Below are 24,242 nucleotides of genomic sequence, written 5' to 3'. Positions count from 1 at the left end.
ACACAGTATTTTATAAAAGAGGGTAGGAAAAATTGTTTTACTTTATTTTACCTCAGATGTTGCATTTTAGCCAAGACTATTGAAAGGAAGTTTGATTAAGACCATTAGTGTTATTTTCTCTGATCTTTGACTTATACTGAAATTAATCTGTCTGTAGGGCAAGTTTGTCTTAAAGAATGGTCATGTTTATGAAGGAGAGTTCATAGATGATCATGTGGTAGAATATCCTGCTTTTCAAGTGGATGCAATGAGTGCAAAAGAGCTGAATGCCGTTTGCACAGCAAGTAATTTTGGCACTGGTAAGCAGCTTAAGAAAACAAATTTACTTAGTTCACATTTTTTGTTCCTTTTTACTATAATGTGAAGTTTTTTATACTACTCAAGAGCCAGATATATTTCTTTAAAGAACTTTGATAAAGATGGGAGTTATCTTAATGACTTTTGCTCCCAAGCTTGTTTTCTGTGCATGACACTTGGAGCTCAGTGATACATCCACACTACATCTTTTAGAGCACTGTTGTCTGAAAGTTTCCCAGCTACATAATATCTGCATTTCCTTTTGGCTAGAGGTTGGATTTGACAAAATTACCCTTCAGTTGTTATGCTGTCGATTATGAAATCTCACTATAAAGGAGTCTGTTACTCTCAATTTAATGTCAGTAAAGGAATAATACATTTTTTATTTTCCCTGTGTGTGTGTATATTTTAATTTCATTTTAGAGTGTTCTAATTTATTTCATTTGCATAGTAGAAAACATCACAATGACTAATATCTCAGAAAATACTTCTATTCTGGGATCAAATATTGAGTTGGATATATCTTCACTGCTTGACTTGTTGCCAGTTGAAGAGAGACACAAAGAAGTGAAACAAGTAAGAGCCTACTCTTTGATATTTTCAGTTTTCCCCTGCAGTATGTTTCATACTATGTTATTTATGATTTATGTTAATGGAACCCTTTCCATTAAAGAATTATTCAAAAATCTGAAGGCCATGAAAACAGAAAAGCAAAAAGAATGAATAGACAATATTGCCTTTTCCTGAGCTTCCACTACAATTCACAATATTTTAACAGATCTGGAAGGACATTCAGCAACTCCCTTTAGCTGCTGTGAGGTTTGTCTGCTGACAGAGGCTAATATATTTTTATTGGTCACCTGAAAATAGGTATTATAACTACATGTGAGTAATGCTTTTATGAGCTTTTTGAAGTTACAAGAACAAAAGCTTTATATCACCAGTTACAGGATCAATACGAGGTGCTCCCTGCTTGCTGTGAGAAGGTGCTGAAAACATATCCTGCTTTATTTAGGTAGAATTTGCTGTGTTGAGGCATATTACAGAACTGAGAAGAATTTACATCTTCTACAGCAGCTTAGGCTGTGATCACTCTTTTGACAACATCTTCCTTATGACCAAGTTCCAGTTTTGGCGATTTCTGAAGGACTGCAAGTTTCATCATGCCAACATAACTCTTGCAGAGATGGATCGGATATTGAGTGGTTTGTATTTCTGTTGCTCGAGGTCTGGAATCTAGGAATGTTACTAGTAAGCTGTGGAGAGTTGGATCTGCTGATAGCTCAACTCTGGTAGTGAAGTGGTCCTGAGTTAGTACCTCTGTGCCTGTGAGTTTTCAGTGGGTGCATTAACACTGCTCCAGACACTTCAGGTGCTTAGGTGAGAAAATGCAAAATTAAAATACCACTTAAAAATTATTATATAGTGCCACCTTTTCAAAATTTTTGTTCACCCCTGGTCTTGCCATGACCATTACATGTAGTTTTAAGACATCTGAGAAACTGAAGAAGCAATTTAATTTTTTTTTTTCCCCCAATGGTCTTAACTTTGGTTTGGATGAATTATGTTTTTTTAAAATTCCATAGAGTCAGTTAATCAGTCAGTTCCACTTAGAGCTGCAGAGGGTGCCCCACAGCATTCTGGTGTGCGAAAGGTTTAACTCCAGCTTGACTTCTGCTTTCCCTCCTGTATGCTGAGTGGATGCACTTCTAGAAGGAGGGAATGTGATAAGGTTCAGTGATAGGTGGATGGTTCTCCCTTGACTTGCTTGTTTGGAAGTGATGCTGTGTCTGGTCTGATTCTTCCAGGACCATTGTTTACACCCTGATAGGTTGAGATGGAGAGGATAAGAAAGGCTGACCAGTCAATATGACTCTAAGATTTGTTTTGTCAAATTTTTTAGGTGATAAAACACCACTTGAGGAGACACATTGTCCACATGAGACTTTACTGTTCAGAACATTTTTATCTTACCTTACTCGTCTAGCATTTCACATCTATCATGAAGAGCACAAGTAAGTTTCATCTTTTAGTGAAATTTATTTCAGTGTAATCAGTTTGAGACTTCCCAGACAAGAGTATTTTTGTTTCAACTATAGAGAAAAAGGTCCTTATCTGCAGAAGTGTTTCATAGAAATGATGTCCAGGAATGTTATTCCCACTGCCTGTCATATCCAGGGTAAGTAATGGTATTTTTTCTGTGCTGTGCAGAATGAATCAGTTAGTACCACAAACATCACTGGTTTATCATAACTGTTATTTTTTTCACAATGATTTTTAAAGGTATCTTGTTTTCTGATGAACGATGCACAGCTCTTGCCATGAGCTACATTGACAAATGCTGGGAAATACACAAATCTCTTCGGAGACCGAGAACCAAACCTCCATTTGAACCCACAATGAAAATGAGGGATTTTCTTTGGATGTTAAAAGTAAGATTTTTTTTTTTTTGGTAATTATTTTGTGTGATTAGATGAGCTTTATTTGTTCAATTTATATGAGCATTTTCAAATATTCCCTGTGGCTTCTGCACAGTTGAAAAGGTAGGAGCCATGTTATTTGTACAAACTGTCCAACAAACATTCAAGGGAGAGTTGTGATTTTTTTATTGTACTTTTGGCAGGATTGAATTACAATTTCTTACTTAAGCATTTAAAATAAAAAAATCTTAGACAAATGTATTTTAAGGGAACATAAATATTTTTGCTGGCTTTTTTTTTTTATCCATTCTCTGTATACACAAGAATATCTTACTAGTAGAACTCAAAGACTGGCAGCTTTTGAAAAATCACAGAAAGCCATTTCAATAGTGTAATAATTTAATACACTGCAAGGTGAACATGGGATTCTTTACTAAAATTCAGTAATTCAGGGACAGATCAAGATTACAGTGAAGCTAAGGAACAATTCAATTGATGTGCCTGGGTTTTGGGTCACTGTCACTATATAAATCCAAGCCTTATATTAATGGAAAAAAAAATTGGATGGTAAATTTGGAATTTTTCATGTTTTTATTTATGAGCTTTCACAAGTTATTTCTTAACACTGTTTTTGCAGGCTAGGAAAAGTTCCCATTAAATGCAACAGGGCCAGAATTTCACTCTTTCATTGATTACCTGTGTGGAAGCATTATTTGAAACCACTAGAAATTATGACACGCACTTTAAAGGGAGTTGGATTAGGTCCATGTGGGAATGCTGCAGTGCTGTTAACATGAATGTTTACTCTTACCCAGGATTTTAAACTTCTCAGCAAACAACTAACTGCTTCAAGAGTTGTGGAAATCCTTGTCAAAGATGTTCCCTCTCTACAGGATAGCAGTACTATCAACCTGGAGCAGGAGGTGTGTATGGAAAAAACATACTGTAGTTTACTGCTGCAGGAACAAACTTCTAAAAAATGTGATTACTGTCCTGTCTGCTAGCACAGGAGAAAAAGAAACTAATGAATTTTTAAAAAAATCAAAAGAGTACAAACTTGAGCCTCTATTTTTATCTTCCTTTGTTCTCCCTGTATCTTCTGGTTTAGCTCATGTACTTCTATATTTTGCTTATTATGCTTGTTCTTCGTGCAGTCTCAGCACACCTGACCATACAGGTAACTCTGTAACAGTGCTGTAGCCCAGAGGGTGAAGTGTTTTTTCTAGGAGACTGCTGCTAGTGGTAGTTGTGTCAGTGGGGCAGTTGCCTGACAATGTGTGTGTATATATTGATTAGGCAGGGGTGAGTATCAGCACTTCCAGCTGCCAGGGTATGTGCTGGAAATGTTAAGATGGGTCAGTAATTAAGATGTGATCCTGAGAATCTGGTAATCCAAGAAAACTGATTTGCAATGTGTGAAGTGTTACCACCTCAATGAGGTCGAGTAGTGACTGTCAAAGACTCTTGTGCCTGACAGCTGCCCTGCTCTAGAGGGCCTTCACCCTTAAACAATTAGCTCTTACTCAGCAACAGCCTACTGTAATGACATAATTGAATTCAAGTTTCAAACAGTACCTGACAGACTGAACACACAGTGTAAGATTTACTAAGGGATTCATCATACACTCATTATTGGGGTTTCAGGAAACATCATTTGCAATTAAACATTTTAGGCAATACCAATAGTTGTGTGTTATCTGTTAGAGAAATTTCTCATGACTCCAGCAAAAATCTGTGCAGTATTTTATTTCAATATGACTTGTATAAGGTGTAACAGAGTATATCACCTCTTGAAGTTTTTGAGCTTTGTCTGTTTTCAGTTTTTTTCAGAAGAAGGGATAGCTGGGTAGTTAAATGGGGCCAGTGAGGCTTCACATCACTTTTGAGTTCTTTTCTTGCTCAGGTACATATGCCCATTAACAAAGTGATTTAGCAAAAAATAATTAATTAATCATTGTGTTTGTTTTACTCTAGTTGGTTTTTCTTGAATTTGTTGAAGCTCTTCTTGGTTGTGCATTGGTGTATGTCACCAGTGATATGATTAAGGAGCAAGTGGATCGGGATAGTCGGAAAAGAAGCAGTTTTAGAACCAAGGGTCCCTCTGAGGAAATCACAAATATATCTCTGAGCTCAGAGTTCTCCCTGTCCCAGGTAAAGTTGATGGAGACCTGTTAAATACTATTATAGGTCCACTTAGAGGGTGAATATGGGCCCTGTGAACATTTTGTGTTTCCTGAACATAGAAACCAATTTCCTCTTTTTGCATAAACAGCCATTTGATTGAGTCATGCTTTTTTGGTTTGTTACTGTAACATCAGCATAGACAATTTAAATAGCTTTCACATTATAAATAGACACAAAGTACTTGGAGCTCTTCTGCTGTTTGAGGGGGAACTGACAAGTTGATTGACTGCTGGAAAATATGTCTTTCCTGCTTTAAGGTGAACATCTGAAATAGCCGTGTAAAAATGGCATTGCAGTTGTTGCATGCAGCAAGGCTGGCTGTTTCCTAGCAGTTAAACTATGCTCTGTTTTCACAAAACTTCTGAATAAGGATTTTATGGGTTGTAAGATGCTGCCTGTGACACTGGTGCAAGTTAGATGCACAAGGCAGTTGAAGGTATGACTTAGAATTGTTATTATTTGGAATTATGCAGAAGATGAAAGTATTTGTATTAATTCAAAGAGCATTCACAAACACCTAATTGCACAGCCTCTGTAAGCCAGTAGTACCACTGGACACCACCATTTCCCATTCTCTGGCCAATTATTCCTATCCTATGGAACTTATTCAGCTGCATCACTGCAAGCATTAATACACAGTGAAATGATCCAGTTAAAGTAGTCAGATTTTTCAAGACTAAAGGAAATTCTTATTGTAAAATGTATTAAATGTAAAATTCTGCTTGTGTTTACTTTTTATTAGTTCACCTACAGCAGTGTAATTGGTTCAGACATGCACAGTGACACTTCTGAAGCAACTGAGCTTTGTTCACAGTTGGCTGTAAGTGAAAATGCTGCATCATCACAAGATGAAATAAAGGAACATGAGGTATGTAAAAGCCCACACTGAAAGATGGAGCAGAGGGTTTGCAGTTCATGAGTGACAGAGTAGCCAAGGTAGTTTTAAGGTTTGAAAGAGACTAGAATTTCGTGTAAATAAACACAATGTGTTCCCATGCCTGGATCAATATATCAGCTTAGAAGTGCTGCATCTCCTTGTAACAAAGCATTTGCTCCCATCCTTTGAGAAGCAGGCAGAGAGATTTAGAAGCACTGGGGAAGGCAACTGTAATATAAATCCTAAAACACTTTTCAGAATTCTTCCAGTAAACTTTTCACCTTCACTGCTTTTACATTTTTGTAACCCATGTATGACTATAATAAGATTATTGATATTCCAAGAACAAAAATGGATTGTCTTACCCGTGTGAATTCAGGATAAGAAAGTAAGGATTATTGTTGTATACTAGAGTTGTAGAAATGGGAGAATTTTGAAACTTCCTGACTTTTAGAAAAGATGCCAACACTTAGAAAAAAGAATTTTTTTGACCTGAGTTTTGTAGGGCACCGTCACTCATCTGAAAAGAGTGGCATCATCAGGCTGCAAAAGGTGCTTGGGGTGACAGTTGATCTCTCCTTTTCACTCAGTATAATTCCTGGGGTTTATTTCTGTAGTCAGGAATAGAAATTCACTATTGTTTCCTTACGAGCAGATGAGTAATAGTATGTAGAGCAACATGTAAGAACAGAGGGCTGTGTCAGGAGCTTCCATTTTCTCTACATCTAACTTGCCCTAGCCTAATTATCCCAGATAGGATCATCCTACTTCTCTGGCTGGTATCAAAAGTAAAACATTATGACTGGTATGCTAGTATTTGAAAGTGTGAAACACTATTGCAGTCTCAATGTTTTGATTAGACATAATTGCAGAGTGCATTTGATTGGCAGAATGCTTTGGAAGTAGGAATTTGCATGACTCAAATGGACGCATGATTTCACTTTTCAATTTGAACAGAAGTCCAGGCATCTAGTACCTGAATTTAAAACTTCCTGCCAGCCACTGAAACCTTCTGAAGACAGAGGGTCTCCTCTTCAAGAATTTCCACTGAGTGAGTACTCATTAGCATCTGTAAGCAGTGGTGCTACAGGAGATTCACTCTTTCTACAACTTGAAAGATGATTAAAACAGTGGGGCAGCTGCTTTCAGTGTGACAAGGTTTACATCAGGCTTTCCACAGCTAGCTGGGCTGGTTTGAATCTCTGAACCTTCTGTGATTTTTTATTAGAAGCTACTACATTTTCCTTAAAAAATAACTAAAAGGCTTTTTAAAAATAAATTCTTCCTGTACTGTCCTACTCATTTGGGATTGGAAACAGGAGATTGAACTCTGCACTGTGCCTTCAGTATAAACTTATCATCACTATATAATATTTCAACCACAGGTCACTGTTTCAAGACTAACTCAAAAAAATACCTCATAGCTCTTGAATTGCAAAATTTTAATTGTATATGCAGATTGCAGCTTGTCACAAGAGGGCAGTAAATGAGCATTAATTCTGGAAGAAGATCCTTGAAGACAATTTTTTAAAAATATTTTTTTAAAGAAAATGAAACAATGATTAAATGACTTGTTTAAGAACTGACTGGAATAGTTTCCCAATTTTAAAATGCCACATTTTATTGGTAGGGCATCTGTAAGTAATTTGTATTTACTCTGAGAAGCTCAATCTACAAACCTACCCTTTTTTGGGTTTTTTTAATCTCTTGGATAAATACAACTATTACTGTGTCTTGCTTCTTTTACTTAATATAAGAATTGTTATTAATGGTGTGCCATAACCCCACCTTTAGCTGGGATAGGACATCTTATGTCATGACAGGCCAGCATTCATGCTGAAGAGAAATCAGTAAGAGCATTTTCATATGGTGAGGCTAAGTTATCTTTATACCATTTTCCTTCTGGCTGATTAGCAGACCTCATCTGGGTTGGTTTTTGTGTTTGTTAAATGTTTTATACAGATAAAGAACCCAAATCCAGGAACATAGGCAAATAGGGATCTTTGTGTAGTCATCAGCTATTTCACTGAAACTGGGTGACTGAAAAAGCACTTATGTCTTAGAAAACCAGCAGATAGGCCCTAGCCTATTTCTTGACAGTCACAATACTGGGATGCTTGCACGTGGCTCTGCTCTTCCAGGTAGTCATGTTTGTGCCTCCATTCCCTATGCACAGGAGTCTGGGATACTGAACCATCATCAGGTCACTGCAGAAGACACCACAGGATTAAAGGGGAAAGTTCATGTTGTTTTGATGCTGTGCCTGGGGTCACTGTCACTCTGAAGACCCACAAAAGGGCCATCCTCTTTCACATGCATCAGTTCAAAGTTTCTCACAGTTGTCATCTTCTGTACTGTGCAGAGGCCAGACTCTCCCCCTGCAGAGTATCCTGTTAGTCCAAAACACATGTGAAATAAAAGTGCCCTGCTAAATAAACGTTTAACTTGCATGTTGCAGATGAACCAGAAGCCAAAACTGAACAAGATGAGAAATTTAGTCTGCGGATGCGTCAGGTGCAGATCTTTTTTACAGCTAAGCTCTTCCCTGCCTACCAGCATGAAAAAGTGCTGAGGGAAAAAATAATAGAAAATCGAATACAGGATGCTGAGTTAGCTGAGCTGAGAAAGCTCAAGGATGAGGAGCTGGCAAAGTGAGTGTTTTATGTTGAACTACTGTTATTTCTTACCTTCTGCTAACAAAACTAATGAAAATGAGAAGTGTGCTTCTCATACTGTAACTGGGAAAAAAACCCTCATCCTGCTGTAATAAGGAACATGCAAAATGTAACTCATGCGTCTTGTTACTGTTGGGAGTAACAAATGCAGGCTGCTTTCAGGTGACAATAACTCTGATACTTCCTGGCATTTGAACAGTTAAGCCTTTTTTTTTTTTTCATACCATAAGTTAGACTTGAAGCAGTAACTAGACAGATTTTCTGCTACTCTACAATACATCAGTTTACACTGCTGCTCACACCGTGAATACAACTGTAGTTGCTGAGCAAGTATAAATCTGTCTTCCCCCCTGCTCCTTGCAGTACACTAAATTTAAACTTTGTTCACTCAAGACTTATAGCTGCAAGAGAAGAAGAAGAGGCAAAAATGCAAGAAGCAGCTGCAGCAGCAGCAGAAGCATTTGACTCCAGTTCAGATTTGCAGGAGTTGGAGAGGCCTGGCACACGGTTAGCACCCCCTCCGAAGGACGAGGCAGTCACTGCACCATCCCCGGTCTCTACCAAGGGGCAACGCAAAAAGAAAAAGAAGAAACCCTGAGAGCTCTGGAAGCTTCAAGTGAGTAACTGCTTTTTGAATAAGAAAAACAACAAAAGAAACCACATTTGCAGTAAGGTCTAAAATTAAAGTATGTTTAAACTGTATGCACTAAGTCTGGGGAAAGACAGCAGTCATTTACATGAGTGTAACCCTTTATCTGGAGCTGCAACAGCAGTCAGAATTTGACTTGAATCTAAACACTCTCTCAGTGTCAATACAAGAATTAATAACCTTGTCATGACCGTATGTCCCAATGAAAGGGTTTCTGCTTAAAACATGGTTTATATGACTGAAATACTGCATAAAAACAATTATGTAAGAATTTGGCAAAGAATGTAAATTGGGCTGAAGCAGGAGCTGCAAAGAACAGGTTAACCTAGCTAGAATGTTATTTGTTCAGGGGCCTTTTGTAGCTGATCTGGTGTCATATTGTAGAAAATCAGCAGAAAGTCACACAATGATGGAATGAACACAGGAAAACAAAAAGATGCCCTTAAATTGTAACAATTATTAGGTTTATTTTCCAGGAAAATATTCACATAACGTATCAGAATGGAATGGTACAGATGAACTCAGACTGGTTTTTAATTAGTTTGCACTTAAACATTTGTAAAATCTAAAAATTTTATGATCAGAGTTTACAGACTTTAGTAGAAATTTTGATTCTTACAAAGCAAGTATTGCTTTACTATTCTTATTATTCCAGTCAATAATATGACTGATAACTTTTCCTGTTGAACAAGTGTCTGACATAGATGTCTTCAATAAATCAGCCCTTTGGAGATCAATCCAAGAAGAAAATATTATTAAACTGTGTTGCACAAAGTTTCTTCACTTCTTCTGTTAAAAAAGAAAAAAAAAAAAGGTCTTTCATTGTAATATTTTGCAGGAACCTGTACATGAAAAATCCTGGGGATCATGAAGAATATAATTAGATAGAAAAAAACCTGGGAGTTTCTAAGATGAGTTGTATTCTAAGTGGCTAAAGTTAAATGATGACTTGAGGTTGCTGCAGGGCCATTCATCATGTCAAACTTTTGCTCTGCAATAGCAGAAGACTTTGCTTCAACACAAGAAGTACCTTGTAAACCCACAAGCAAAACTTGCTTTGTGCTATTTGGGAGACAACACTTTGAGGGCAGCAGTACTTCCTAAGTGTTTTTCAGTGCCTGATAACATATTTACTGTTTTTGTATGGCAGGTTTAATCCTAAAAAACAGTTAAAAATCATTATGTAAGTCATGCAATTCAGTCCTGTTCTTGAAATTTAGGTTGCTAGGGTTTAGTTTTGGAGAAGTATTAATTCTTTCCCATCATCCAGGTAAGCAGCTGCCTTATTTTAAAACGGAGGGCCCTAAAATTGCTGCAAGTAAGACTCAAACTGCCATTTCTCTTAGCCTGTTTAAAAGCTTATTGCATCTTAATGTTAGTTCACACTCTTGGTCATAGTAAATAATTCTCAAAACAGTATTAGAAACAAGACAAGAATGGAATGAGGATCAGACAGGATAGACATTACATATAAGTAGCCTACCCATGGATCACTGACAAATAAAATCTAACTCAGATGTAAATATGTTCATCTCTTCCCTGTAATATGCTTCATTAATTACTCCTAAATGGAGCTGACAGAGATCTCCACTATTAGAAGGAGGAAGAATGACTATTTAATAATTAAGGATGTGTGCTGAATATTTATGCTGTTCTTTCACAGCAGGTAGAAGGCAGACTAAAACCTTATGCAAGCTTACCTGGTCTATCATAGATCAGTCCCTCTCTAGATTTCATGTGAGACGGATTTTATTCCTTCTCCAGGGACATACATTTTAGTAGTAACTGTATTTAAAGGTAATAAAAAACAATCCTTACCATTAACTTCTATCAGATTTGCATTTTTTTGATTCAAAATAACATACAGTTCTCGTTGGTCAGACTTTTTCCCAACTACCCAGTAATCACTCATTGCCTTCACGATGATTTCCTCGTCTTCATCAACTCTGAAATAAGTTTTGAGAGTAAAGAAGGTGGCAGCAAGTTCATCTTCAACAAACTTACTTGTAATTATTAGGACAGCTTAATGTCATAAATTGTGGTGGTTGTACAGTTTCAAAGAGAGACCACTAAGACTAACTTTGATATGATTCAGCAATCCAAGACGAAAGTTTCATAAATGGCTGCTTAGGACAACTACATCCCCAGATGAATAAATCAATAATTTGTCCATCAACCAAACACTCCAATGCTCTGAAGAAAACACCTATCCTCCATTCTGTTGGACACATTTCAAATAATTATGATTTGTTACACAGTGACCAAATAATAAAAGCTGGAGGTGGTATAGTGGTATTAAGCTTTTATATAGCTAATTGTTAAATTTAGAACTAAACCATGCTCAACATAAAGCTGTCATTTACCCAGTACTTCTACAATGTGGTGAAACATTCTTTTTTCATTTAAAGAAAAATGAGAACCTTGTCTTTAAGCAGAGTGAGAAAGCTGCTAGTTGCCAATTTTATATCAAAATAATTCACCATTTTCAAGTTCTTTATTAATTTTTATAGTGACAGAGGGTCTGTCCCACCTTGAAGCACAATACCCACTGACAAGAAACCAGTTATCTTCTCTATCAGGAGTATTGTAGGAGCTGCAAGATTTGCATTTCATCTATTGTCTAATACCTAAAGGAGAGCCAGCTGCTTCAGAGGATGGTATAATGTAGGCAGAAGCAGGTTTGTTTGTCCTTTATACTACTTATCCAGAGATTAGACAGACATAGGTGCAAAAGCAGTAGGCTCACAGCCTTCCTAAGCTTGTTATGGCTGCTCTGAAGCTTCAAATAAATTACACATTTTCTTAGAGGCCCTGGCTCTTCTTAAACTATTTTTTTAAAGGACAATAAAAGTTTTGTTTAAGACACAACTACTTCTAAACAAACACAAAATACTAAATATGACCTGTGTTACATGGCTTATCTCACAGAGCTGTGAAGAGCCATCCATGAACAGAAAGACATGAAAGTTTCATCCATTTGAAAAAAATATCTACCTTACAGAAGCAGTTACAGACTTTTTAATAGTTAAACATTACCTGGAGAAGTCACTGTTGATGTCACCAAGAATCTTCATGAGGTCAGGGTGAACAGATGCAAGTGATACACTGGGTGTTTTCCTCATGTGAATGGTACTTTTCTCTGCCAGGTTCATGTGATTGAAATAGATAAACTTGAACTGAGGCTCCTTCTCAGCCCTAGGAAGATAAAAAAAAAAAATACAACTGGTGAATCCTGACACGTTCTATAAGCAAAGGCTTCACAGAGAGGTCATGAGACAGTGCAAAGCTTACTCAGACATCCTGAGGTTATCTTCACATTGAAGAGATCACCTAGTACATTAAGACTTGTGGTATAATCAAACTGTATTTTAACACTACAAAAAAAAAAAAAAAGCAAAAAAGCAGTAAGCCTGCAAAACCAAGCCATTTTTCCTCTTCTGCTGTTGCTTAGGCTGCTAGTCAATAGACACAGAGGAGTCTAAAGGCCTTGTCCCACTTCCCAGTAGTTGCATTTTTCTAATGAGCTGTTTTTTCCTGTCCCCACTTTGTTTCCTTGCTCCCCTACCATAGTCCAAGCTGGTTTGAAAGGCTGCTGGGTCTTTAGTTTGATTAATAAATAATCTGCCAGTCACATTTTGTTACTTGTTACAATGAAAATAAAGCACTTTTCCCCCATCATTTGTGTAGGCCAGTCAAGAGACTATTTCCAAAGTCCTGCCTTGGCAGTCTTCTTCCATTTCCTCCTTTATTAAGTTAATGTAAAATCTGTCACTTAGAGCTGTAGTTTTGGTAGAAGTCACAACAAATTCAGACTGGCAAAAACTGTCTGTAGCAATTGGTACTTCAGGCTATGTATTATTTAGAATCGGGGAGATACTGTGATGACACCACTCACCTTAGCAAACAACTAGATACCCTTTCTCTCTGTCACACAGATGCACTAATGTCAAGAAACTGTATCATGTTTTCAGGACATCGAGGCATTAAACTTTTAGAAGAGTTACAGCTGCCAAAGGCAGTCCCAGATGACATTTAAAAAAACCCAGGTTTAATGATTTAGTAGGTGGGCACCGTTTCAAGCACATTCTATTCTGTGCCCTGCAGTTTTGCTGATTTGGCATGCTACCATTAAATAAGTTTGATCACACACCTATCTTTGGTTTAGTACCTCTTCTTCTCATGTGCAATGTTGTTCTTGCATCCCCGACTACCAAATCCATCTTAAAAATAAATACAATTTTATGGAAAGTAAGTGAAGAATATTTTCCAAACCATTAACATCCTTTTTCATTTGACTTTTTTTTGCACCTCAAGTAGTTACCTTAGTTCTGCAAAATAGAAAAAAATGAGTTTTTTCCTCACCTCCTATACACTTCAGGAAGCAGTAATTCTGGAAAAAAGTACTGAACTGTAAAATTTGCATTGTAACCAAACACTCCACTTACTAAAATCCCCATTTCAAAATGCTAAACAAAAGTTTTGCTAGTACCTTTTGGATTTGTAACAGAGTCAGGAGTTACGTACACTCCATCTATGCTGTAAATAGGTGTGTCGAAGGCAATACCCAAAGCAGGTGGTGTCAGTGTCCTCTTGATGTGAAAAATGCAGTTCTTTTTTTAACATAATACAAAACAGCAGAATTCAAAGGAAATCAGAGCAAAGAAGGATGTGGGCACAAAGCCAGTGATGTGGGGTTTTTTTTATTTTTCTTTGTTTAAGCTCAAATATTCTACTAGCCCAAGGGCTATATGTGAACATAATGAGATTCTGTTTTCCTCAAGAAAAGTTAGAAAGTGTAAACTGAAGTTAAGGTTTTGTAGGAACTTGGTATTTCTCTACATCAACACAGGGGACAACCACTTCAAGTTGGCATTTCTGCCATCTTGTATGTATCCCTGCCAGCACAGTCACCTGTGAACTCATCTCCACGAGTCAGCTGTTTCAGATCACACATGGAAGAAGCAAAACCTGGAAGTCCTACCTCTCGTATCTGAGTAATCTGCTGACAACAGGGAGATGATGAGGCAGAATCTCAATCGATAATAGTGAAGTTTACCTTAATATTTACATTATTTTTTCTGCAACAGTTATATGCACAGAGGAAAAAGGTGTCAGCAGCCACATAAATATTTGTTCCTAAATTAATAAGATGTTGTTACTTCAGGGACACCTAAATATGCAACACCAAGCATTTTATAAAATGCTTAAGATGCAGAAAGGTAGATAAACATGATTTAAAGTACAGATAACTCAATGCTTTCAACATCTGGGCTCATGTTACCACTATTTAAACAGTTCATTAAATACACTTTTTTGACCAGCAAAGGAAGAACTGCAAGAGGAACGGAAATGTGGTACAAACCCTGATATTCTCTTGTTGATGTTGTATTGCTCACAAATGTCTGATGCCAACACGGTGAGCTGGGGCCCAACAATGCTGTCCAGTTTGCGGCAGAACTCCAGCGTGGGTGGAATTGAAGCTGGGTAGTGGGTAAAGGAAAGGGGGAGATGAGATTCCCTTCCCACTGCTGAAGGCAACAGTTTCTGAAGTTGTTTTTAAACATCAGTGAGAATCCCGGGACAAATTCCTTTCTTAATTAAAACATTATGGATGATTTAGAAAGTGCATGGCTAACCAAAGCAAAACTTAGTTGTTTTATGGTGTAAATGGAGTTACTTACACCATGGTACAAAAATCAAAAGACTGATAAAAGCACTCAGGAAGGAGAGGCTCAATAAACAAATTAATGTGTTTTTCAAGAGAAAAACAAGTTGCATATAATAGCATTTTGTACTATGTCTTGCCAAGTAAGTGATGCTAGTAGGTACTTACCATCAATCATAAAGCAGACAACTGCACTCATGGCCTGGAACAAAAAAGTTAAAGCAAAAAAAAGCACATTTACAACATGTTACCTCAACTACCTCAAATACATGACAATACTTGAGTGAGGTCACACACAGGTAAACCAGTTAAATTAAAAAAAATCCACCTATTTTGAAAGTAACACTTCAGTAGGATAACCTCTTTGCAATCCTGCACAACACAGGATAGTTATGATTTTAAAATTCAGCCCAGTTAATAGTTTTAAAATTATATAGGAAAGGTAAAATTTCCTAAAAATGCATTCTATGCAAGGGTATATGTCTGCAAGAAACTTGCATTTCATTTAAAAATAATTAGGTTTTTGTTTTATTAATTAATGCTACATAAAGCCAGGTATGAAATGACCTAAAGTAACTGAAGGCTGGTATTTTGTTTTAAAAACTGTTTTGAGGAGGGTACAGGAGAGGGGAAGAGAGGATTCAGGCTTTAAAGCTTGTTGCTAGAAACACCAGGGAGTTTTCTGTGTCTTTGTTTTAACCTTGTCACATCAGTGCATCTCTGTATACAATTAATAAATACTTTGCATCGTTGTCACCTTCATTGTATATAGATTCCTAATTCTGTGCAGTAACTGCAGAGAAAAATGCCTTATATACCTTATAAACAATTAAATGAAGCTCTTCGTAAGTGTCATCAGTGTTAACAAATATTTTGGGGAAACGGCATTTTGCTTCTGGATCATTAAGATTTAAAGGTCCAGTAAGAAACCTAGAAAATAATTCAATAGGTCAGATGCAATGAATTATTATATTTCAGTTTTTCCTGTTTAACAGATGTTCTTCAAACTAGCAATTACTTGCATGTATTAATATATTTGAATCCAATGAGTTTTTAGCTATCCAGACAGGTGCAGAGCCCTTTAATACATTATCTCAGCACTCTTATGTTTTCAAAGTATTATTTGCATATACAACCCAAGGAGTTATAGGAACAGTATTAGAAAGCCAGAAGAAAGGAAATAAACTGCACAGATCAACAAAGGAACAACATTTAAGTTGTGACTATCTTAAAAAAACCTTTTTTGGTTGCTACTGGGAAAGCACTGTAGAACAGTGGTGCATTAGAAGCATCTAAACTTGGAGGTAGGAGGTAGGAGAGGGCAGTAAGGCAGGGAATGCGTGCCAGTGCCTTGATCCCAAAATACAATAAACCAGGCAAGAGGAATTACCATGACTGAAGATGTCCAGACCCACTGTTATTCAAAACAATATTGCCCAGCTGCTTCAGTACAGAATTGCCCACTCTCACGTGCTGAGTACAGAGAAAAAATACATAACTCCCTAGATGAAATCTACACCTTTGTCTGAAGTGTCTGACTGAAAAGAAATGACTGGAGGACTTAAAAACACTTTCCTGCAGTGCTTTAAGAACAGTGGGGAAGAAAAAAAAATTAAAATGTAGTAGTGTTAATGAAGGCTTTTCTTTGTTCTTTTTTTTTTTGTCTTTCCCAGAGGTCAAGTTTTAGACTGCACCAACTATTGTTCAACCCTCTGGAATGAAACGTGTGTGGAATATTTACTCAAAATTCATGTACTCCCAGACATTTTGCCCTTGAGGAAAGCAGCAGCAAACAAGAGCTACCTTCCATAGTGTTGTAGATTTCCTGGCATTTCAGCACGTATTGGAGAATCTCTTCCTGCTAACTGAAGCAAAAAAGAACACACACAAGAAAAAACAACTTAGAGGTATTTTCTGTTACATTTTGTGGGCTGTCTTTAAACCAAATCAAAGCAAACTATTTGCAGAAATTGCCACCCATGAACACATACATTCACTGTAACATGAAGGAGGTAAAGCTAAAGTGTAAGAGATGCTGATACAACAGGGAATTCTGATTCTGCGTTTATCAATTTTAAAACTTAGTTTATGAAGCTTTTGATGGGGGGAGGGATAACTAACTCCATGTGGTTTTATTGCAGTTCATGCTGCATTTAGCTATTCAGCTGAAGTGATTCATTGGCAGTACTGAGCAGTCATCAGGTACCAACATTCAGTGAACTCCCAGTTTATGCTGTAAGCAGTAGGTGCAAATACTACTGAGTACAGTCAAGCCTTGAAGGAATACATCTCAGAATTCCTAAACTAAAATTTAAGAGGGGGCAGGGGATAGAGAGGTATTGCTCTTGGAAATTTTAGCCCTTAGTAGTACCAGATTAACAGAAGAAAAAAACCCAACATAACAACCAAACACAAAGCACCAAACCATCTTCCAGCTCCCCACTCCTCAAAAAACCCAACTGCCATACCTCAGGCTCCATGTGCCTTGGAAACAGAGATGTTGTGAGGTATTTGTACAAAATTCTCATGTCATCTTGTTCCAGTCCACTCCTAGAACATCAGGGAGAAAAGAAACACAAGTGATGTTTGTGCTGCAGCTCAGATCACACATTTTCCTCTAACTAAATCTCAGACAAAGCACATACCCCCCCTGGGTAGCAATGTTTCAGTGTCTCAGTGGATTCAATCCCAGAAAAATACTTTTTAATAAATTTTTTGTTTATTTGCTTAATACAAAACACTTCTAAATTAGCTGTAAACCAGAAGAGAAACCATATTTAAACAAAGATCAAGTTTGCTATTCTTTAGTAATTTTTTAAGAACTTCACAAGAATGGCAACTTGCTGGTTCAGAACTATGTTAATATCAATCCTTTAATTAACCTTCTCTACTAAAAGGTCCTACAGAGGAAGGTCTGTATATGCACAGAATCCCTGTGTGATGGAACTGACAAGGACACTGCTCTAACTGTTCCTAAGGCCAACTTAGCAGTAATAATTTGGTACAGGTTAGAGATTTCACAGCCAAAGACCAGTGCCTTTCTTACACATCACTCATCCTACCATTCAGTTTTCTTATTTTCATGCAACTTTTTCACTGATTTGGCAGCTTTGCTATTATGGCATTTATTTATACCGTAAGAAATTAATAAATAATAAAGACACACACAAAAAATTTTAAGTACCTACCAGATAAGCTGGTCATTATAGAGAAATGCAGTATACTTCACTATGTTCAGGCTTTCTTCCATTCTATTAATAAATGACTGAATTTTCAAGTAAGTCATTTTATCCAGTGGAAAGAAGCTGATTCCACAAAACACATCCAGCAGATCACACGACTGTAAATGCAGTGTCTGCAAGTACTAAGAGGATGACAGTTGTTTTTTAGAATTCAGAAAACTACCAATATGTAGCTTTAAATGACAAATTTTAGTCTAATCCCCAATTTTTATTTAACAATAAAAAAACCAAAACAACCCTTCCAGTTCTGCTTATATGACATATAACTTAATGTAGGGACAGACTTTTAAGCAGGGCCTGTAGAACAACAGGATGAAGGGTAACAGTTATAAACTAAAAGAGGGTAGATTCAGACTATATATATATATGGAAGATATTTTTGACAATGAGGGTGGTAAAACACTGGTACAGGTTGCCCAGAGTGGCAGTAGATGCCCCATCCCTGGAAACATTCAAGGTGAGGTTGGACAGGGCTCTGAGTAACCTCATGTACTTGAAGATGTCCCTCCCTGTTGCAGGGGGGTTGGACTAGACTTCTAAAGGTCCCTTCCAGTCCAAGCCACTCTGATTCTATGTGTGACTGTGATTCCAGGTGTCAGCTTGCTATTATTAATGCTGATTAATCCTAGTGACAACAGCTTTCAAGGCTAGCTCGAGATCTTTTGAGAGAAAAAGAAAGCACAGTCCATATCTTACTAATATTTAACTTCAGAACTAACTCCTCAGAAATATTAGCAGATAAATCCATTAGTTTTCAATGTGCAAAGGAAAAGATAATTTCTGTTACTCTCTTCCTTGATAGACTGTAACCTTTACCAAGAGATTTCAAATGCACTGTCAAATGCTGTGCTTTGTGAAAGATGAGTTATCCAATGGCTCCCTCTACAGCCATTTTACATTACAAAGAAAAAAAAAAAAAAGTAAAATAGAGGCAAATAGTGTGACAGATCTGCCAGTTTATAGTCTAAGTTTCATTTCCTTTCAGAGTTTCAGTGCAGTCCAAGCCTGCCAGCAACCTGAAGCCAATTCGTTCAATAGGGTTATAACAGAACAACTTGCATAATAAAATTTTTTAAGCATTTCTAATTCCCCAGCATTAGAAATAACTTTTCCTTGACTAGCTTCCTGTTGTACAGATCTATAGTGATTACTGGTTTCTCTTCAGTAGGAACTTCAAAGTAAAATACTGTTTTAAAGATAAAAATCTATTGCTTCCTATTTTGCCATACTCTTATTTTTTAATTTAGTCTAAGCAGAAGTATACACCAGCTCATCAAACAAGTACTCCTTGGGCCAACAGCATTCATTCTAGATCTATGACCCCAAAACCCCCATGTAGAGGCTGTCCTAAAATCAGTCTGAACTATACTTTTGTTTACACTGTCACAACATTGTGCTATTTAAAGAAACCTGTTAGGGAAACAAAATTTTAAACACCAATATACAAGTGTCTACACTCCATCCTTATCAGAGATAGCAGTATTCAATTCTCTACCACAAAAGAATTAACTGCTGACAGCAGTCCTCTCTTTCCTTCCATGCAAATGAGAAAAAGGGAGGCAGACACTTGGTTGCCATCTTTTAAAGCTAGGTTGGTAAAACTTTTCATGTGGGAACTCAGACTTCACAGTACTATGGGACTTCAAGTCTCTGCATGCAGGTTATGGAATCTCCATCCCTGGATGTTTTCAAAACTCCACCAGCCAAAGCCCTGTGCAGTCTAGTTTGAATTCAGTGTCACCCTACATTGAGTAGGGGGCTGAACTAGTTGACCTCTCCAGATTCCTTCCAACCTGAATGATGCTGCAACAATTACTTAAATACATCTGCACAGTCTTACCATACTAACCAATTCAAACATTAAAGCAGAATTTCCAAAGAATTAATATGATTCCATCACAAAAAATATCCAACAGCTAACCTCTATCAAGCCATAACTATGTTTGTGGTTCAACTCCATTTAAAGAGCATACCACATTAGTAGGAAGGCTTTGAAAAAACGAGTAACCAGACTTACTTTGTTGCCACTACATGTTTTCCACTGCCTATGTTCTATAGTTACACTGCAGTGCCCTAGAGAAGGTTTTTGTTTTTTAATTTCAACACAGAATCACACTGTATGTACCTGAAAAATAAGGTCTTACCCGATGGAAGAATTTCTGTAATCTCTCCTTTAGAACTTTTACACCTCCATCTTCCATGGCTTTCAGGAATGTGCCATTGAAAAGCTGACAGTTAAAAGAAAAAAGAAATCAGCTGGGTAATAATTTATAAAAATTTCCTACAATTTTGCCACGAACATTGCTAGATTACAATACAGCTTCTGTTTCTCAGTATTGGGACCCCACATAGATCCAAATGGACCCATTCTTTATTGGGAAAAAAAACAAAACCCTCTCAGATTTGTAGAGTCCAGGTATATGGGAGCAGAGACAGAATTAGACAGAAAAGGAAACAGAATTCTTTAATGGTAGAGAAATTATTTATGCCTCACTTAAATACTGAATGCTCTTGCTCTGTAAAAGCCAGACTGATGGCCTTTACCCAGTGTTGTTCTTCCAACCAATGGTATCTAACACCATCAAAATAAAAATCTTAGTAGTGTAACTGCCCACAAGAGAAGAAGTCTGGACTTCATAGAAATTAAAATACTCTTATTTTAACAATAAGCTAATGAACCAGCACAAGTAACTGCAAAAGCTTTCTTTTTCTCTTCCATCAACACCATTACAGCTTCAGGAAGAGAGCAGACAACAGTAATGAGACAAGAATATCAAAGCAGTGATGAGCTTGCACATCCAAATGGTGCCATGAGGATCTCTTCCTCTGGCCAGGAGTCTCTAGTATTAACCCTACCTTGTACATGCTGTAGCACTGCTGTAGGACTGAACTGTAAACCTTGTCCTGCAGAAAAGAGAACAGGAGATTAGTATAAGGAGAGGCAGAATTGAAAATATTTTGGCTGAGCTACAGATAACATGTTTTCAAAGAGTCAGCAAACACACAAATCAGAGAAATCAATCTTTGAAAAGTTAAATAGTATTTTCAGTCAGCATCTAAAAATTTCTTTGTACTTATAAAGTACTATTTCAGTAAAGGGAGTTCCCACCTCCTTACATTTAATACCAAAAATGCCTTATTAACTCATGCATAAGATACCAGTTACAAATAGTGCCTTTTCCTAAGTGAAAATAAACTTAGTTCTGACTAGTTTTCATCCAGATCAAAGGCTAAATGAGCTGGGACACCACAGCAGGCTGTTACTGGGCCAGGGGAAAAAGGCCATTTTATTTGTCTGGCAAAAGCCTGTTACACCAGTCTTTGTCTCAGAACACAGTGAGGAGAGAACTGGTGCACACTGCAATGAACTGAGGCAGCATGAGCAACCAGCTTTTAAAATATTATCCCACCTGAGCAGATGCCCTTCCTGCATAGAACTAAACTGACCTACTGAGAGTGTGGTTTGGACAAGAAGTCCCATGATAGTTATGAGCTGTTTGTTTTTCCACATTATTAGTAAACATGACTACCAGTCTCAAGAAAGTAGTAACATGTATATTTAAACATAATAAATATATAGATTTAAAATCTTGCAAGAACTTTATTAAACAAGCATATCCTAAGAAATATTAGTCTATTCCAAGCTAAAGGTCTCACAGCTGTACATTTTACTGATGCTTATTGGATGATCTTGAACTGCTATCTGGATAATTTTCTATCTTGCTCTCTTCTTTAAACTTAACTGAAAAGTACTTTGTCCTTTTTCCTTTTATGGGGGTAGAGATACACATTTTAAAAGATCAATTTGGCAGCAGTTCAAGAGTGATCAAACTAATGTATTTCTGGAAGTACTCTTAAAATACAAAATAACTCATTAAAAAAAAAAAAGGTTCAGTATTACCAGTAATTCCTCTTCCTGATATTCATAGACTGGCTTTCCATCCTTGTGTTTTTCTATGATGGGATTCCGTACAACCTAGGAAGTGGCACAGGCTGGTATGAGACAATGCAGAATGCATTGAGAACACTGCCAAACCATGCTTCAGAAATATGCAGATCACATGCATAAGTACCATGATCATCCAGAAGTTTTCTTCAGGTTCATGGAAAAATTGTCTGTTCTTCTGTGTGTGTAGGGATTTTGCAGGTTTTGTTGGGCTAAAGGTCCTGGAAAGAAAAATACACGTAGACGTAGCTACAGACTCACAGAAATAAAACATGCAATTGGGAAATACAACATACAGTGCTTGTGCTAACACAGTGAGCCCTGCAAATCAGACTTCATACCTTGTGAATTGTACTATAGCTTCACATAGTCCCACATTTCTAATTTTTTCATTCTTTTCTACTTCATTTGGGTGATAGAAGAGAATCTTCTTTTCTTCCTAAAATTTTCAAAAAAGAAGCAAATGCATTTTAACTGAATCAGAGTTCAAGGATACTAAGTTCATGGACTGCTTGTTTTTTAACTTGAGTCCCTTGATTTCCTAGGCAGAAATTTATCTTGTATCTAAATGGGCTTCTGTAATAATGGATAAAAGGCATATTTAATTCACACTTAAGCAGTCAGTCATCCCAAGATATCACAGAATGTTTTATAAGTTGAAGGCTATTGAAATAATGGGCACAGCTAGTTTAAAGCCAGGCTAGCTTCAGTGCCAAATGAAAGCTAGCTCAGATTGCTCCAGGCCTTGTCCAGTCAAATTGTCAGTATCTCCAAAGATACTGGGCCCCATTCTGCTGCTTGACCACTTCACTGTGAGTAATTTTTTCTTCTACCTCATCAGAGTTTCCCCTGCTGGAACTTCTTCCATTACCTCTCATCCTTTCACTTCAAGAAGAACCTGATTCCCTCCTCTCTAAACACCCTTTATGCAGGTGCAGACAGCCATCAGACCCCCTTCCACATCACCTCTTCCTTCAGGATGTACAAATCCAGTTCTCTGAGGCTCTCCTGGTACACCTCAGACTGCAGCCCCCTGACAGACTCGAGAGGGTCCCTCACTGGCTTTGATTAAATTTGTCATTATTTTTTCTACTCTGGGAAGCCCAAACTAACAGTGCCCACCAGCAGCCTCAGAAGCAGAGAGCAGAGGGGAAGGAATCACTTCACTTGCCAGGTACACTGTTAGTTTTCACTGCCACGCTGCTGATTCACATACAACCTGTTGTTCACCAGGACTCCCTGGTCCTGTTCTGCAAAGCTGCCTTCTAACCAGTCAGCCCCCAGCCTCTCATAGTGCATGAGGTTATTTCACCCCCACACAGGACTCTGCGTTTGCCTGCACTGAGCATCACGAGGTTCCTGGTAGCCCACTGCCCCAGCTCAGCCAAGGTCCCTCTGAACAGCAGCCCTGCCTTCCAGGGCATCACCAGCTGCCCCCAGTTTGCAGTCACCCACAGACTTGTGCAGGGTGCACCCAGTCCCATCACCCTGGTCACTAATGGGTACTTCATTGCCCTCTTCAAAACATACTAAAACGAAGGGTTATTATCCCATGAGCCATACAATATGCTATCTAAAAATAGTCTACAGCTCTTTGAATTTACTTATCAAAGACAACCACAGAAATAAAATAGTAAGAACTTAAACTGACCTGGGTTAAACACTAAGCTTCCTATCATGTTGTATTAAAGCTACTGCATCAGTACAAGACAGTTACTAACTGAGCAGCTCCCCATCTATACATTTTACGTTCTGCTGCTTAAAACGCCCTCAGCTGATGCTCCTCTTCGCTTGGAAGCGGCAGGGGCAGATGCAGGTGGCCCTGGACCACCCGAGGCAGCCGGTCCCGAGCGCCCAGCGGGGCCGCTCCGCTTCCCCCGCCGCGGCCGCCTTTCTTCGGGGCCGCTCCGCGGGGGGAAGCGGTAACCCCGCGGTAACCCCGCGGCCACCTGCTGCGGCCCGGGCCTGGGGAAGGGCGGGCAGAGAGGAGACAGCCGGCCCGGGGCCTCCTGCGGCGAGCGAGGCCGCGGCAGAGCGGGGCACGGGGCCGCCCGCCTCGCCCCGCAGCCCGGAACGCGCCACCGCCCTCGGTACCTCTCCCTCTTTGGGCCCCAGCTTGGGGTTGTAGATGAAGAAACTGAGCAGGGTCGGAGCGAGCTGCTTCTCCTGGCCGGCTCCCCCCGCCGCCGCCGCCATCCCGAGCCTGACGCGCCTGGGGCCGGCGGCCGCCGCCCCGCCCCGGGAGCCCCGCCGGCACCGCAGCGCTTCCGCCTTCCGCCCGCGCCCC

General features: G+C 38.3%; 2 protein-coding genes across 6 annotated transcripts in view; one reads left to right on the top strand and one right to left on the bottom strand.

Moving 5' to 3' along the window:
- LOC127390448 (radial spoke head 10 homolog B2-like) overlaps nt 1–17,064 on the top strand; it is a 23,622-nt gene extending 6,558 nt beyond the window's left edge. For 3 of the 5 annotated variants that reach the window (XM_051632098.1, XM_051632097.1, XM_051632100.1), the window contains 13 exons: nt 158–299; nt 752–873; nt 1,313–1,502; nt 2,201–2,312; nt 2,397–2,476; nt 2,581–2,729; nt 3,533–3,640; nt 4,692–4,868; nt 5,644–5,769; nt 6,736–6,829; nt 8,237–8,429; nt 8,847–9,069; nt 16,441–17,064. In XM_051632098.1, coding sequence (XP_051488058.1) covers nt 158–299; nt 752–873; nt 1,313–1,502; nt 2,201–2,312; nt 2,397–2,476; nt 2,581–2,729; nt 3,533–3,640; nt 4,692–4,868; nt 5,644–5,769; nt 6,736–6,829; nt 8,237–8,429; nt 8,847–9,051 — 1,698 coding nt within the window. In that variant the 3' untranslated portion in view covers nt 9,052–9,069; nt 16,441–17,064. Of the gene's footprint in view, nt 1–157; nt 300–751; nt 874–1,312; nt 1,503–2,200; nt 2,313–2,396; nt 2,477–2,580; nt 2,730–3,532; nt 3,641–4,691; nt 4,869–5,643; nt 5,770–6,735; nt 6,830–8,236; nt 8,430–8,846; nt 9,070–16,440 lie in introns of those variants that run through there. The other 2 variants (XM_051632099.1, XM_051632101.1) reach the window with 2 other exon arrangements.
- Nucleotides 9,545–24,242, bottom strand: LOC127390449 (vacuolar fusion protein CCZ1 homolog). Its single transcript, XM_051632102.1, has 15 exons — nt 24,050–24,242; nt 22,297–22,394; nt 22,083–22,176; nt 21,911–21,985; nt 20,866–20,913; nt 20,154–20,237; nt 17,956–18,131; nt 17,236–17,317; nt 16,571–16,632; nt 15,586–15,697; nt 14,936–14,969; nt 14,465–14,582; nt 12,139–12,297; nt 10,921–11,048; nt 9,545–9,891 (listed from the first exon to the last, which is right to left on the bottom strand). Exons 1-15 carry the CDS (start codon nt 24,149–24,151, stop codon nt 9,836–9,838), a joined length of 1,428 nt encoding a protein of 475 aa, XP_051488062.1. The 5' UTR covers nt 24,152–24,242; the 3' UTR covers nt 9,545–9,835.

The sequence above is a fragment of the Apus apus genome, chromosome 14 (genome assembly GCF_020740795.1).
Source record: "Apus apus isolate bApuApu2 chromosome 14, bApuApu2.pri.cur, whole genome shotgun sequence".
NCBI classification, from domain to species: Eukaryota; Metazoa; Chordata; class Aves; order Apodiformes; family Apodidae; genus Apus; species Apus apus.
This window is presented reverse-complemented; position numbering and strand designations above follow the sequence as displayed.

What these genes read in the sequence shown, in the direction of transcription:
- LOC127390449 (XM_051632102.1), bottom strand. Translation starts at nt 24,151, where the DNA reads ATGGCGGCGGCGGCGGGGGGAGCCGGCCAGGAGAAGCAGCTCGCTCCG. An exon ending in ATCAGGAAGAGGAATTACTG is followed by an intron (nt 20,914 to 21,910) that starts GTAATACTGAAC and finishes TCTTTTCTGCAG; the next exon opens with GACAAGGTTTACAGTTCAGT. An exon ending in AGTGCTACAGCATGTACAAG is followed by an intron (nt 20,238 to 20,865) that starts GTAGGGTTAATA and finishes TTTAACTGTCAG; the next exon opens with CTTTTCAATGGCACATTCCT.